Raw genomic sequence first — 15,820 nt, forward strand, 5'->3', positions numbered from 1 at the left:
AATAATATATATATATAAGTATAATAAAATCAAATACAAGTATTAATATATTATTTAATCAATATAGGAAATGTAATATTTTTAAAATAGAATAATATTTTCATTATATAGTATTAATTATATATATATATTAAATTAATATGTTATTTATGTTACTAATAAAATATTTAAATAATATATAAATAAATTAGTGTTTTACGATATAATATTATATTATATTTAATTAATGTAATACTAAAATATGTATATTAAATATATAACTTTTAATAAATATATTTATATTAAAAATCAATTATTAGATAAAATAATTATTATAAATTTATATATATTCAAGTATATATAAAAATATAATATATAATTTAATAAATAGTTTTTAGTTTATTTATTATTTTAATAAATTAATTTAAATTTAATTAAATATTTTACAATTTTTTAATTCAATGAATGAATAGCAATGAATTTAAAAATATTTTGAAATATATTTTTATTAAAATTATATTTTTTTATGAATAATTAAATTAAAAGTATAATTTTTTCTAAATAATTAAAATTAAATTATTTTTGAAATCTTATAATGATAATTCTTTTAAAATATTAAGTTAATATAATAAGAGAGTGATAATATAATACTTAAAATTATAAGGGATAAAAGTATAATTTATTTTATATTTAATATATGCAAGGTATATAATGTAATACTTACATCTCTCAAGGAAGATAAATTTAATTTATATTAACGGTATTAAGTTAAATAAACTAAATTCTATATTTTAAGATAAGATAGGAAGAGAATGTAATACTCTAAACTTTCAAAGAATGTGACATAATTTACTCTTTAAATTAAAAGTTATTGGTGATTAGAAGTACCACTTTGCATATTATAAGTCAAGTAGTTTAATATTTATATTCTTTAATTAAAGATTGTGGTTAAATCAAATACTCATTTTAAGTATGAAATTGTAACTAGAAGTGCCACTTTATTCCTTTTAAGAGTTGATATGATAGAAAGGAGTTATATCTCTTTATCAAACAAAAAATAAATAATTAAATGTCATAGTAAAAAATAGAAAAATAGAAAATACATTATTTAAACTACTTTTTTAAAGACATTTTATTATTAGACTTAATTACACGTTCATATAAAGAATAGTTAAGGATTATATATAATAATTTATATTCTTACAAACATGTGGACTGTTAGATCTATCAAATGGCTAGCTGAGATTAAAAAGCATTTTTCCATTGGTTTTCAGCTACATATATACTCTAACACAACTTCGTAAAAGAAATTTCCCTGTTATCCAACATTATAATAAGATTTACGGTTGTTGTAAGTTGCAACACACTTACAATTGGAGACTACTGGAATACTGGTAATGAGTATAACTAACTATAAAACCTCAACATCATTGCAAACGAATATGAAGGTGAAGATGTACAAGCACTTTGAGTTTGGGAACAAAATAAATTTTATTATTGTGATGTTCAATTTGAAACTTTAACATCACAGTGGTCAACTAAACCCATAAACTCCTTTTACAACCAACCCACAAAATTTACACAAAGTACGTACTTTGCTTGAGCTTTATATGTACTACAACTCCTTAGTATCCTCATATCATACACATGAGGCAATTTTACACATAGTAGTTTTTCATCATACAACCCCATAGCTCTTAATCATTCCAAAGGTGATTAAAATTCTTATATATTTCGTGCCTTTCTTTGTATGGGTAGACCTGAGATCATTAGACTGAACATGCACTTTGACTTTTACATGTTTTCCTCTTATGTGTCTATTTGGGTGGTGGATATTTTGTATGTAGCTTCAGGTATTTTTCTAGCACACCAAGCTCTTTGAAGACATCTCCAATCATAGAGGCAACAAAAATACTAGGTCCAAGACCAAGAAGTGAATATTCATATTAAAAGTTGCTAACAAAAATGATTTGACATTTATATTTCTAAATCAAAAATTGAAATTTAATTTCCAATATAGACATAAAGTCATAACTGAAACTTTGGAGGTGTCACTTTACTATCGTAGATTCTGAAGAACCTTGATATAAAGTATCATCTAGTGATTGTAATACAGGAACAATGTTAAGTTGACAACTACTATTGCCCCATGATAAATACTTTACCGGCACCCAGCTTTATATTCTTTACGCATATGTTATGAAAAACAATGAGAATCCAATCAAAAGGCTTCCCAGCGTACGCATAGCTCTAACCATGTTACCATTGCTTTCTATTTCCACAGGGAATACGCAACTTCCCCTTGATGGATCCTGTGTTACAATAGTGGCCAATCCATCGAAATTACAAGCCTCAACGCTTTGATCCCTCGTCTGAAAATACTGATTGAAAGCAAAAGAAGCCTTGCCAGCCAGGTCTAGATTTTCACAAGAACAACCAAATCCTAAGCTTGTACAATCAGCACCACCACAAGCATAGTCCAATGCACTTGGCACCTTGCTAAGGTTCTTAACATCACTATTTAGGACACACCATTTACGATCTTGGTAAACAACACCTTTGGCTGCCACAGGCCATTGGTCTTGTCCCTGGCCAGAAAAATCAATGGGAAACTTAGGCCTTCCATCGTAGCCAAAAATCCCCCAGTGACGCTCAAAGTTGCCAGGTGCAATACTCTTCAAGTCCTCATCAAAAAGAGAAAACAGATACATGTCCATGGCTCCAGGTCTAAGTGGAGTACCCTTTTTGCTTGCCATTTTCTTGAGCAACCCGTGGTAGAACCTCTTTGCATTATAGGTGTTAGCATTTTTGTTACCATCAGTTGGCCACCCTATTTCACCAACCACAACTCTCATGTCAGGGTAGCCAGCTTTTTTCAATGACCAAACAAGGGTGTCAAAGTTTGCATCAAACACGTTGGTATATTGTGCATTTTTGTCGTGGATTGTTTGACCTTGTCCATCAAAGAATGCTAACTCTTTAGGAAAATTGTCATTCTGGAAGAGACTAAGAAAAGGGTATATGTTGACAAGAAATGGTGAGTCCCTTTGGTGAAGAAAACTTAGTATTTGGTTTATGGCATCACGAATGTCACTTCGAAATTCTCCATCTGATGGCTTGTCAGAAGGAGAGCTGTAAACATCGGCATTCAAAGCTGTAGTTACCTTCACTTTGTCTCCAAGACCAGCCTTATCGAGGGCATTTTGAATATTTTGCATTGCTGGGAATGTGGTTTTAACGTACATACCGTTGTAATCTTCCATGAATGGTTCATTTCCAACAGATATGTATCTGCAATATCATAATTACGTCCCAAGTCAAAAGGCACATTTTCTCTTGGTTGTTAATATTGTATTTTTGGATTAAGTATTATTCTTAAATTGAGGGGACCAAAAAAGGACAAAAAGAAGTGGGAGAGGTAATAATTTGATTTACCATGTTACTAACATGCATGTAATTGTTTGAGTTCTATGTGAAGGAACTTAACCGAAAGGTGAATAAGACTCGACCTATTCAGACTAAACCAAGTCTTTAGTTGATTTTGATGGATTTAGATTTTAAAATTAGCCAGAATAGTTTTAAGACGGATACGAGTTTTTTTTTTTAGCATTTTAATGTACGTAATTTTAAAAAGTCTATTTAATGCATATTATTTTGTATTCAATTTATTATTATAAGAATAATATTATTTATTTTAAAAATATACTATAAAATGTATTTTATAATTTAAATTTTGTGGCTATTTTATTTTACAAATTAACTGTATAATGTTAATATTGGTGTATTATATTAAAACGTACGTCAAGTTAACTCTTCGTTTCTTATATTTATGATCTCGATCAGAAGGAATTCACATAAATGATCCAATCAAAATTTTAGAATGAATAGAAACAATGATGAACCTATCCCTTGCTGAACCCCAGCCATACCTGATGTTGACGCCCCCACGATGATCATGACCGTGAATATGTATGGTGACATTTTCTTTGACCCAATGTTCTGCATCTCTGCTACTTGCAGCAAATTTACTCAATTGATCATTAGGTATTCCGACCATGACTTCAATGTCTGTGCCAGAGAAAGCACTCACGACCCAAGAATCTGCATCGAAAAGTTTTACCTTCTTGATGCCATTGTCCTTCAACAAATTTACCACAATGTCAGGACTCAAAGGGTGGGATGCTAATGCACCCCAATTGATACCAAGACCAGCTGGTACAGAATCTGCTCCATGGGCACCTTGAAATTGGTAATGAGCTAGGGCAAATATCAAACAAAGCCCCCACATGGCTCGACCCATGATTTGAGTTTTTGTAAGTTGTAAGTGGTAAACTAGTCGAGATTACAAACATGATATAGAAATTTGTTTAAGAGATTTATAGATAAATATTGAGTATGAAAAACGAAAATAATTTGTTATGATTACAAGTACAACTAACATTTAGACCAAATATGGGTTTTGCTAGATGTTTGTAGTTATTAGTCTAAATAAAGTGCTCAAAGCGCTGGTTAGTTAACTGTGTAACTCACTAAATAATTCTCTAATGGTAGTTTTCATACTCATACAGATTCGAAACAAGTTGTACATGATACTTGGTGAATATTTTAACAATCTTTAAAGACGTTTATAGGTAAACGACGGTATTTTTAGTTTGTACAATCACCCTGAGCCTGTTCTCCTTTTTTGGGGCACGTTCTGTTTTGCCCCTAATGTCGTTGAACCTCGGTTCCTCTATGTACGAAGATAGCAGATTCTCAATAATGTTGCTAAACACATTGCGATATGCCAAATGTGCTTTCCTGTTTTTATTTTGTATTTTGTGGAAAATCCTTACCCAAATCCACATTCATGATTGTTTCCACCTCCAAATTAATCTGATCTGACGGCTCGTATTGAGAATTTCATGGCCATCTAAAAATCTCAAATTTTTTAAAGGTCAAAACATATTTTTAATCTCAGTTTTACTTTTTTTTTTAATGGACATGTGTAAAATATTTCAAAACTAATAACTAAAAACTGATCTTATGAGATATAATTTTTACTAATCAAACATTATTTAAATATAGACGTAAATCAAATCTATGACCATTTTAGTCTCTATAATTTTACTTATTTTATCTTTTATTTTTTATATTTTAAAATAGACTATTTTAGTTTTTATATTTATTTTTATTAATCATTTTTAATCTCTATAATTATATATATATATATAGGCACACACCTTTTTAATCCTTATACTTCATTTTTTTTCTCTATTGTTGATTTTTTTATAACGTCATGTCTTTTGTGTTGATAGAATAGGAATTTTTAATTTGTAAGGATAAAAAAGGCATTTTAATAATGAACATCGTATGTGAAGATAAAAAAGAGACACAAAACATTGATGAACTTAATTTAACGTAACTATAACAAAATAAATTCAACATCAGACACACAATGTCAAATTGATATCTATTACATCAACACAAAATGTTACAAAAAAAAAAAATAAAGACTAAAATTTAAAAAAAAAAACTACAAATATAAAGACTAAAAAGACCTATTTTAAACTATAGGGACTAAAAATGATTGAAAAAGATAAATATAGAAACTAAAAAAAATATTTTAAATTATAAGGACTAAAAAGTAAAATAAGTTAAAATATAAAAATTAAAAAAGTATTTTAACCTTAAATTAATATCTAAGTGTTATAATTAAGTATTGTGTGGCTACTTAAAAGAGTATTTCAAAATTTACAAGTTGGTAGAATTTATACTCTTAAAATTTCAATTTTCATATCAATATAATTGTTGAATAAATAGTTATGCTATTTCAGGCTTCTCAATAACTTCACCAACTTGTGAACTTGTCAAAAAAAGGGGGAGAAAAAATGTGCTCATGATTAAAATTTATTACTGTTGCTTCTTTTCTTCTTCGATGAGGATACAAAATGGCTGGATCTTTAGGTTTTTATATTACATTGGGTTGGTTATCTCTGTTTTTATTTTTTATTTTGATATTTTTACTTATTTACATGCAATACATCTGAAAGGAATTTGAAGAGGAAACAAGAATGTTTGAGCCTACCATCATTAGAGTAATATTTTAGCAAATCAGTTGAGTAACTCATTTTCTGATGGGAGAGATTTTCGTTCCTCTAATTGAATGGAATTCTGATGTGTACACTAACATGATTTTTCGTGTTTGTATAGTATGAATAGAAATTTGCTAATCAGTTTTCTCGGAACATTAAAGAATCAATAAATAGAACATTTTACCAATAGTGATTAGGTCTAGTAGGAGGGGCTAGTCCCCTACAACGTAGCAAACCAAAGTTTGAATCTCCTTTGAAAGGAATATCAAAGAGTATGTTAAGAGCACTTCAATCAGAGATCGAATATGAAGGATAAGACATTAAGAAATAGGTGTAAATCCTCGAACAACTTGCCCAGCAAGTCACTACTTACTAACACACTCAAAAGAGAGGGGAAAAAAGGTTGTGCCACGATAAAACACACATTTAAGGATTAAAATACATGATCTAAGCAAAGTAAAACAAGAAAATCCTATCCAAATCATGTGCTATAAGCCCAGGAAAAAAAAATGCGAAAAAAAACAAAACTGTGCTATACATTGAAGTGAATCATGAAAGTGGTCTAACTTTTCTCTTTTGCTACTGAAATGCACTGATGATTATTGCCAAGACAGCAAAGAAAAGGTCCTAGATTATCTCTGTTTCCGGGAAGAAATTTGATCTTTAAATTCCTTCTTAAACTGTTCCAGTGATGTTTTTTTTGCTGCTATGGCAACATCATCAAGAAATCCCCTCTGAGGAAATTCTTCAGGAACAAGAGTTTGATATGTTTCAAATTGCTGTGCAGCTTCATCATTTTTACCCAGGAGACTGTATATTATTCCCTGCAATTTTTTTTAGTATCAATTTAGTAATTTCACGAATGGAATCAGCCAAAATCACCATTATCTCTAGCTGCTTAAATTCCATGACCACAGAAAGTAGCCCTTCACTGTGAATTATCTTACAAAATTACACTAGCAAAATATTGGCAATATTACACTAGCCCTTAAGTGTGCAAGCTCATAAAATGTATTCCAATTTTGAAGTTATAAAACTATATGAACATAAATTTTGGCAATATTATGATAAGAAGGCAGTTTTGTCTATAGAAAGAATGGGTGCTATCCTACTTTTTCGGAACTAGTCTCAGATTACCTAATGTACCATTGTAATCACAACTCATAATTGATTAGCTGACAACTCACCTGGCAAATATAAGGCCTAAAATCTCGAGGATTTTGATCAATCAAATCTTGAAATCTTTTTAAGCCCTCCTCCAAATTACCCTGCAAAGCACACAATACTAAGCATGTTAAATATTAATCCTAAAAGGTATTGTCTACGGTTTATCTTAAATTGGTAGTAAATAAGCAAAGAAAGAGGAAACTTGTTTGGTACTATAACAATTTAAAACAGCCCCACCCCAATCTGATGGATCACAGTTCACCTGGACAACATGCATTTGCGCAATTAAGATTCTTATATTTCTCTCCTCGGTAACTCTGTTTTCACGAGAAGCTAACTCTTGAGCATTATTTAGCATTTCAAATACAGCAGGACCTTCCCGGTTTTTGTGCATTGCCATAGCCAAACCCTGAAAATAAGAGTATCACTCATCTCAGCCATAAGTGGACAGACGTAACAAATGAAGTGCCATGGTAACTTGATTACATTATTTGGAATTATAATACAATTTGAATATGATACATATATCTTTTAATATACCAGTCACAAAATTGTCGAAGAAGCATCTAAACTAACATGCTACCTCCAAATTATTGGAATGAAGAAATATTTTTCTACTAATCTGATCAAATCACACCAAAAGAATGCTAACAGCAAACAAAAAGGCCAAAGTAAAATATATTCAATACTATTATACTGCAGAAATAATACCAGGATGCTTGTTACAATAACTCTTTGAACTTCAAGTCAAACACAAGATGTTGAAGCAAGGTTCACAGGACAATAAGTAATCTATCTTTCTCGCAGAAATAGCACAAATAGTAATACCAGCACACTTAATAAGAAAATGAAAAAAGAAAAAATATATAAACACAATAAGTGAACAGAACTTTGTAAGCTGCAGAACCATGACAAATTGACAATACATATGCTTCCAGCCCTTGTATTCCTCCTATGAAACAGCTCAATTACATTGGTATGTATATTGATTAATTATCTCAAGTCTATTTAACCTTCAATGCTTGGCCTTGGCCCTTTTTGGGGTTGCAAAACACAAACTCAGTTGTTTGGCCTTTGTTTGCAAAAAAATGAGGAGAGAAAGTAATGAGGATGACGAGTAAAATGTTTCCCATAACTGATTTTATTTTAGAGACTCTAAGAATAATAGGGTGTAATTTAGAATACATAACATAACCATATATTCTTATTTTCTGTTTACTTTCTCTCTATTTTGAATTAGACTGACTTGGGTGCAACTTATGATCAGCCTTCTCTTCATTTTAGTTTCTTCTGTATCCTCATTCTTTCCCCAGACTGAGACAAGTGTATGTAAATTCAACGCTAATTTGAATTGATCCCAAAATCAATCCTTTCAGCCAGCCCTTCCAAAATAGGGTTACATTACAGTATAGTTATAGTAATTATTTAATCTATTGGCTTGAAAGCATCATAACTGCCACTAATATTCATCACATAAATCTACCACTAGAGAAATCCTCTTCACAATTCATTCACTAAAGCTTTTGAGTGATGATATGAATTCATTACCAAAGCACTGCTCCAAATGCTGATAAAAATATCAGCATAACAGAATGCTTTTGAAGCATCACCTCTGAAAACAGTACTAAAAACTCTGCTCTCGGTGTTCTACAATTCTAATGAATGAACATCACAAAATCATGAAATAAAACTAAAGAATTTACGGAAGATATAAAATGCCAACTTGCAATCATCATCACATTTGCATACTGAACAACAAACAATGTATCTTTTTCGCAGTAAAGCAATTTTTATGTTGTGCACTCATAACAAGCATGTGACCAGCAATTAGCAACACAATATTTATCATCATTTTCAAATAACAAAAACTGGACCATGTTTCCAAAACTTTCTAACCCCATACAACCAACCAACACAAAGAACCCCTATCTATGTATCTATCCACCCGCCTTTCTAATCAAAACCAAAATTCAAACTTTTTAATAACATTCAAAATTCCACCAGAAAGAAAATAGAGAGAAACATTACATGCAAAGCTCTGACTAGAAGAGGCCTTTTCTTCAAGATTTCCCTAAACAATTTTTTAGCCTTGCTCAATTGCCCCATAGTCTCGTAACAAAGTGCCAGCAAAAGCCTCCACTCAACCTCGTTGGGCTCCACAGCAATCAAATCCTCCACAAATTTCACAGCCTCCTTGGACTTCCCTCTCCTAATCTTCCCATACAAGACCACCTTAAGAGCCTCAACATTTTTCGGATCCTTCTCCAAAACCTGCTCCCACATTTCCTCCTCCTCGCTTTTCTCTTCGGAAAGCTTCATCTTCTCCTCCAACACTGCGCCAGAACCCACCGAAGGCGTTGCTTCCGCAAAAGCTGCTCTTTTTCCGAAGCAACCCAAGAAGAGAAACGACCCAATGAGGAAAAATGCGACCTTTTCTGAGAGGAACTTGGATAAAGTCCTTCCCGGTGAAAAATCCGAAGAGGGCGTTGAAGGGGTGTGGGAACAAGTGAGCGTTGAGAAAAGGGTGGCGCGAACTGTGGCTGGCTGAAACGAAATTGATGTGCGCTTGTTGCGGGTGTGAATCAGTGGCTGCGGAAGCAGATTGATGAACTTGGGTTGGGATTTCGAGTAGACGGAGAAAGTAGTTATTGAAGTTGAAGCCATGTCGTTGATGTTCTCGCCGGGAAAATACTCTCCGGTGGTCGGCGGAGTTTGTGATGAACACACAGTATCTTTTATCCCGCTCCTTTCCTTTTCTAACAAAAACAATAACATTATTAACTTAAATTATATTTTTAATATCTCAAATTTACAATGAATTTATTTTTAGTTTTCAAATTTAAAATTCATCTTAAAAAAATCTTATTTATATTACGTAATTTAAATTTTTAATTTTTAACTTAAGAGGTTAAAAATAATTTTTTATTTTTTTATACATAACATTATGTTTGATTAGTAAGAAATATGCAAGGAATAGAAATGATGACTCAAAAATAGGTGAAGAAAAATAATGTGTATCTTTTAGTTAAACATATTTTTGTCCATAAGGAAATTAAAAGAGGTGCGTCTCGTAATGGAGAAGAAATAAGAAAGAAAGAACATAAGAATACATGTGAGACACTTTTATCTTCGTGATACAGCAGAAACTCTTTAAATTAATATTTGGTAAATTAATAAATTCTCTAAAATAATAAATTTTGTCTGGTCCCGACTTGGGCCAATGTAAAAAATTGAAAAACTCGATAAAATAATAAGATAATAATTTTTCGGGAGATCCCTTTATAATTTTTTGTCCTAAGAAAATGATAAATTAATAATTCATAGAAACTGAACAAAAATATTACACTCTATTGAAATATGATTCAATAGTTGTCTGTTTTCCTTTAAAGTTCAAGTTTAATATATTACACATTTGTTCCTCTTGTTTACATTTATTGTACTTTAAAAGGCATTATTGATTTCTAATGTATAGTATAATTACTTAAAAATTCTTTAAATTAATAATTATTAATTTATCAATAAATTAATAACTCTCTAAATTAATAAATTTTTCCGGTCCTGACATTATTAATTTAAAGAGTTTCTATACTATAATGTTTTTTTTATCCATTCAAATACTCCTCCTAAAACTTCTCTCATTCAAATAAGTAAGGTTTTTTGTTTGATTTGGGTTTGAAACCGATGGATATGGACCACCAAAATTGATTAAATCATTTGCTTAATTGATTAGCATTTTTTTAATCAAGTATGATCATCGATTATGCACGAGAGTATATAGATGTTGATGTGTATTCCAAATTTCAAATCACTCATTTTATTATTCAATTGATTGTTGTTGTATTCGAATAAGAGAGAATGTTATTCAATTAAAGGGGACTATTTTCAAATATTAATACATGTTATTCGAATGTGTTATTAGATTTTATTCAAATAGAAAGGTTGTTAATGGAAAGAAATAAGGTTTTAATACAAATAATTTTATGTATATTCAACTGGTTTATGTATACATTAAATAGACGTTGTTATTCATTTAGTTTAATGCAATTTTTTTTTTCTTCTTGGAAGTTGTTTTATTCAAAAAAAAATTGAAAGTTTATTTGAATAAACAACATTTTAGTAACTTATTTATTTAGTTGTATTCAAATAGCATGTATGTTATTTGACTACAAATAAATAAATAAGTTTGATTTATTTGTATGAATATTTAATTTAATTGAGTAAAAGAAGAAGAAAAAAATTCTTGATACTACTTTGTAAACTTGAAAGGATAAAATTGTAATCTTTTTAATTATAATTTTTTTTTCTCTTTATCTATTTAAATCAAACAACTCTATAATATTATTTTTATTATATTTCTTATATATTTATCATAAATTAAAAAAACTTATTTTCACCTTATTTTTTATTTTTTATTTCTATTTTTCTCTTATTTCTATCCTCAGAATAAACCAATTTAAAAAAATAATAAAACTATAGTTAAACTTTTTTTTTTATTAGTTTAGAAAGGTAGAAACAAAATTGGGACATACTTTGCACTACAATCCTTTACAAATATTAATTTTGTTAATTATTTTTTAGACGTATAATCATATCTAATTTCAAAATTTTCTCTCTCTTTTTTTTTTTATCCATTAGCAATCTAAAATTTTATATCTTCTACTTCAATCTTTTCACCTTATCAATTCTAGTGGTTTGTCTCTCTATATTAACAAATATTTTTAAAATAAAAATAAATAAATGATAAACAGTTACAAAAGTTAAATATAAGAAAGTACTTAATAATAAATTGGAGTAATTTTTAAATAATTAATTAGAAAATATAATGAAATCAAATAAAAAAGTGCTTAAAAGTTATTTAAAAAAACAAGATGGTCAACAAAATTATACACACAAAAAGTTGTATTATTTTTATTAATAATTAACAAACAAAAAAAAAGTACTTCTGTGACTATATTTAAAATTTTTTTTTAAGATAAGAAAGATTACAAAGTTGATCGCAATGAGGATTTAACCTATAATTAAATTGAAATAAAAACGAGAGTAAAAAAATAAAACAAATATTACTTTTGCAAAAAAGTTGTCCAACACGATTTTAAAGTTTACAGTTACTTTGCATAGACTAAATATTTATTATGTATAGGCTTAATTTAATTTAATTCTAATAAATTAAAAATATAAAAGACAGTTAATCTAATAATAAATCTAACTTTAAAGTTACAAGAACCCCTAGAGTTCCAACTAGTAAGAGTGTAGACAATCATATTCATTTATCTTAGAATGACCTATAATCCCACTTGTCAATCACATTGAAGGAGGGCAAGAATGCCCACCCACCACCACTTGAAAAGTGTAAGTATATTCTTGTGGAACAAGTATTGTCGTGCAAAATTGTGTGTCCAACCTCTCTACAACTTGTTTCACAAACAAGGAGACATGTCTTAAGCTAACTGAAGGCTTTGAATAATTTCACCAATGCCCATACATCGGTTCCTATAACTTCCATTCACATTGACTTTAAAGTCACCTAATGAAGTTGCTAGTGTTTATTGTAATAGTACCACCAGGAGTGCACTCATCTATTGTAGATTTAACCATACTACAAATGTTAGTTTTGATTATTAGACACAATATTTGAATGTCAACACCAAACCCACTAGCACACAATTATAATATAGATGACATCATTACTCGTACGTATAAGGTTAACCTAATTTTCAATAAAGAAGCAAGATAGTATTACTCTAGTGCCAACTCCCATTTGTAACCAAATATCTAGGCACAAAGGTAGTCCCTCCGAAATTACAAGGTTGTTCTAACCCAAGACAAACATCTAAGGCATAAGTTACTAGTTGTAAGATGACACTTACGCCTTTTGTCATTCATTGGGTAAGCATCTTGGCAAATCTTCCAAAAGAAAATCTTGAGTTTTTATATTAGTGAAAGTTTCCATACTCTCTACAAAGATAGGGTCTTCAGGAATATATGAATCTTCAAAAGTCAAGAATATATCGATCTGATAGAGAAAATACTCAAATTATTTTATTTAACAAATAACATCATTATTAGACGGATTATAACAATTTTAGGCTTAATTTATAACATGTTTAAAGTTATAAATCAAATAAAACAAAATAAACATAAATTACATAAAAAAAAAGATTATCTCTATATAGAGTATCTATTATATGTTATTTATTATCTATTATATAAAGGTCCCGTTACATTTCTTTATAACTATTCATATATGGGCTCGATATCCAATACAGAGAGAAAGCCCAATACTTTTTTTGTTGCTCTTTTGTGCATTTTGGGCTATCTTTTTGTTTTCTTTAATTAATCCATTAGAGCTCAAATTTCTTCTCGCTTGGACATGTTACTGAATTAGATTTTGGGTGATGATAAATACACCTCTATTTTCATATAAACACACCCCCTTTTTTTTATAAAATATATAAAATCTCTAAATTATCTTTTTCTTAAAAAATATATATATAATTTTTAAATTTGCACCATGCACCCCTCTTCTTTCTTTTTCCCACACCCCTCTTATTTTTTGTTTTTCTCGCACTCCGCACTCCTCTTCTTTCTCTTCCCCGCACCCTTCTTCTTTTTTGTTTTTCTTGCACCCCGCACTCCTCTTCTTTCTCTTTCCCGCACTCTTCTTCTTTTTTCTTTTTCCCACACCCGCACCCGCACCCCTCTTCTTTCTCTTCCCTGCACCCCTCTTCTTCTTTATTTTTCTCGCACCTCGCACCCCTGTTCATTCTCTTCCCTACACCCCTCTTTTTCTTTCTTTTTCCCGCACCCCCCTTCTTCTTTCTTTTTCCCGCACCCCTCTTTTTGAAATAGTAAAGTTTTTGTTCTGAAAATTACTTTCCGGAATAATAAAGTTTTTATTCCAGAAAATATTTTCCATAATAGTAAATTCTTATTCCATAAAGTATTTTATGGAAAAGTTTTGTTACATAATTCCAGGAAAGTGCTTTCCAGAATACTAAAGTTACTGTTCCGGAAAATTTTTTCCGGAATTATATAAGAAACACACTTCCGGAAAATACTTTTTGGAATAATAATTTTACTATTCCGGAAAGTACTTTCCGGAATGCTAAAATTAAATTTCGAATCTTATTTTCCGGTATGACAAATTTAACTTACGTGTTTCTTTATCTCCTCATCCACTATCGTCGTCTACGATGCTGTTGTCCATAAGTAATGCTAAATAAGTTAAAAAAAATTATAAATATAAAATGTAATTTAATATATTAATTTGTACATTGTATTGAATGTAGAGAATAATGAAGATTGAATGAAAAATTAGGGTTTAAGAAATAATAGAGTAGAAAGTGAAAAATAGAATTTAAAAGATAGAAAGATAAAATATGATTATGTTGATTGTAAAAGAAGAAAAATCAAGAATGAAAAATAAAAAATAAAATCATCAAAAAATGACTAGAGTGATGAAAAAGGAGAATGAGAAAAAAAAAAAGAAGAAAGAAAAAGAAAAATGATGAAAAAAGAGATGAATAAAAAACAAATTTAAAAATAAAACTTAAAATAAAAATTTAGTTAGAAGGATATTTTAAGAATTTTATTTATAAAAAAAAAAAGAGATCGGAGGTGTACTTATAAAAGATAGGAGGTGTATATATCATCAGCCTTAATTAGATTTTTTCAATGGATTAAACTCAACCTTTACTCGCTGGTTCATGATATATACACCTCATTTTTTCTATAAGTACACCTCCTTTAAAAAAATAATTAAAATTTTAAAATTTTCTTAATTTTTTGTTTTAAATTTTTTAATTTTACATCCACAACATTTAATTTAGTACTTTTTTTTCATATATCTTTCTTCCTTTTTCAATTTTTACATGCACCCCCTTATTTTTCCTTCACCCCACCTATTTTGGTAGCATTTGAAAATTGAAAGAGAAAAAAAAAAGTGTGTGAATAAGAAGAAGAAAGTAGTAAATTGACAGTTGAAAGTGTAAAATTAATTTTTTTTGTAAATTATAATATTTTATATTTTTTTTTAAAAGAAGGAGGTGTACTTATATAAAAAAAGAGGTGTATATATCATGAGCCTTACTCGCTTGGACGAACCAACACGTTTCTTTACCAGAAACAGTGTATAATGGGCCTTTAGATGAAAATACCGGGTTAAATCATGAAATTTAGGCCTCTTATCATGTTATTTGTTGCAAGAGTTAAAATATCTTTTATACTCCCATTAATAATTTCTCTTTAATTGTAAGAAATCATTTTAGCTGACAAATTTTGTAAGTCCAACCAATAAAAGAACATCCTTCTTAACTCAATGTTTTTACAAACGCATGATACATCAGATCAATTATATATAAATTGCTAGTGCAAGACAGATTTAAAATTAACCATTTTTATTTGGTATTTATCAATCATATTCAGTGTTTTTTTTGCATCATGTGTTAGTGATAGTCGTTCCGACACAAGTCCCACCCATTATGTAATTTGAGTTGATGCTTCTTTCTAGATAGTAACTTGGGTTTGAAGCATGATAAGCCAAAAATTTATTCTAAAATGTTATAATAGGAATTTGACGATTGATAATATGTGTGCCAATC

At 29.4% G+C, this 15,820-nt stretch overlaps 2 protein-coding genes across 2 annotated transcripts; both read right to left on the bottom strand.

Annotated features, from left to right (window-relative positions):
- Positions 1-1,321: 1,321 nt before the first annotated feature.
- LOC109795963 (glucan endo-1,3-beta-glucosidase 8) lies at positions 1,322-6,223 on the bottom strand. The gene is made up of 2 exons (XM_020355540.3): positions 3,909-6,223; positions 1,322-3,270 (listed from the first exon to the last, which is right to left on the bottom strand). The coding sequence occupies exons 1-2, from the start codon at positions 4,277-4,279 to the stop codon at positions 2,166-2,168; spliced, it is 1,476 nt and encodes a 491-aa protein (XP_020211129.1). The 5' UTR covers positions 4,280-6,223; the 3' UTR covers positions 1,322-2,165.
- A 124-nt stretch (positions 6,224-6,347) lies between these two features.
- LOC109797246 (Tetratricopeptide repeat (TPR)-like superfamily protein) lies at positions 6,348-9,989 on the bottom strand. Its single transcript, XM_020357220.3, has 4 exons — positions 9,249-9,989; positions 7,483-7,629; positions 7,241-7,321; positions 6,348-6,877 (listed from the first exon to the last, which is right to left on the bottom strand). The coding sequence occupies exons 1-4, from the start codon at positions 9,882-9,884 to the stop codon at positions 6,686-6,688; spliced, it is 1,056 nt and encodes a 351-aa protein (XP_020212809.1). The 5' UTR covers positions 9,885-9,989; the 3' UTR covers positions 6,348-6,685.
- Positions 9,990-15,820: the final 5,831 nt, after the last annotated feature.

This window comes from Cajanus cajan, chromosome 6 (assembly GCF_000230855.2).
Source record: "Cajanus cajan strain Asha chromosome 6, NIPB_CcT2T_4, whole genome shotgun sequence".
In the NCBI taxonomy this organism is placed as follows: Eukaryota; Viridiplantae; Streptophyta; class Magnoliopsida; order Fabales; family Fabaceae; genus Cajanus; species Cajanus cajan.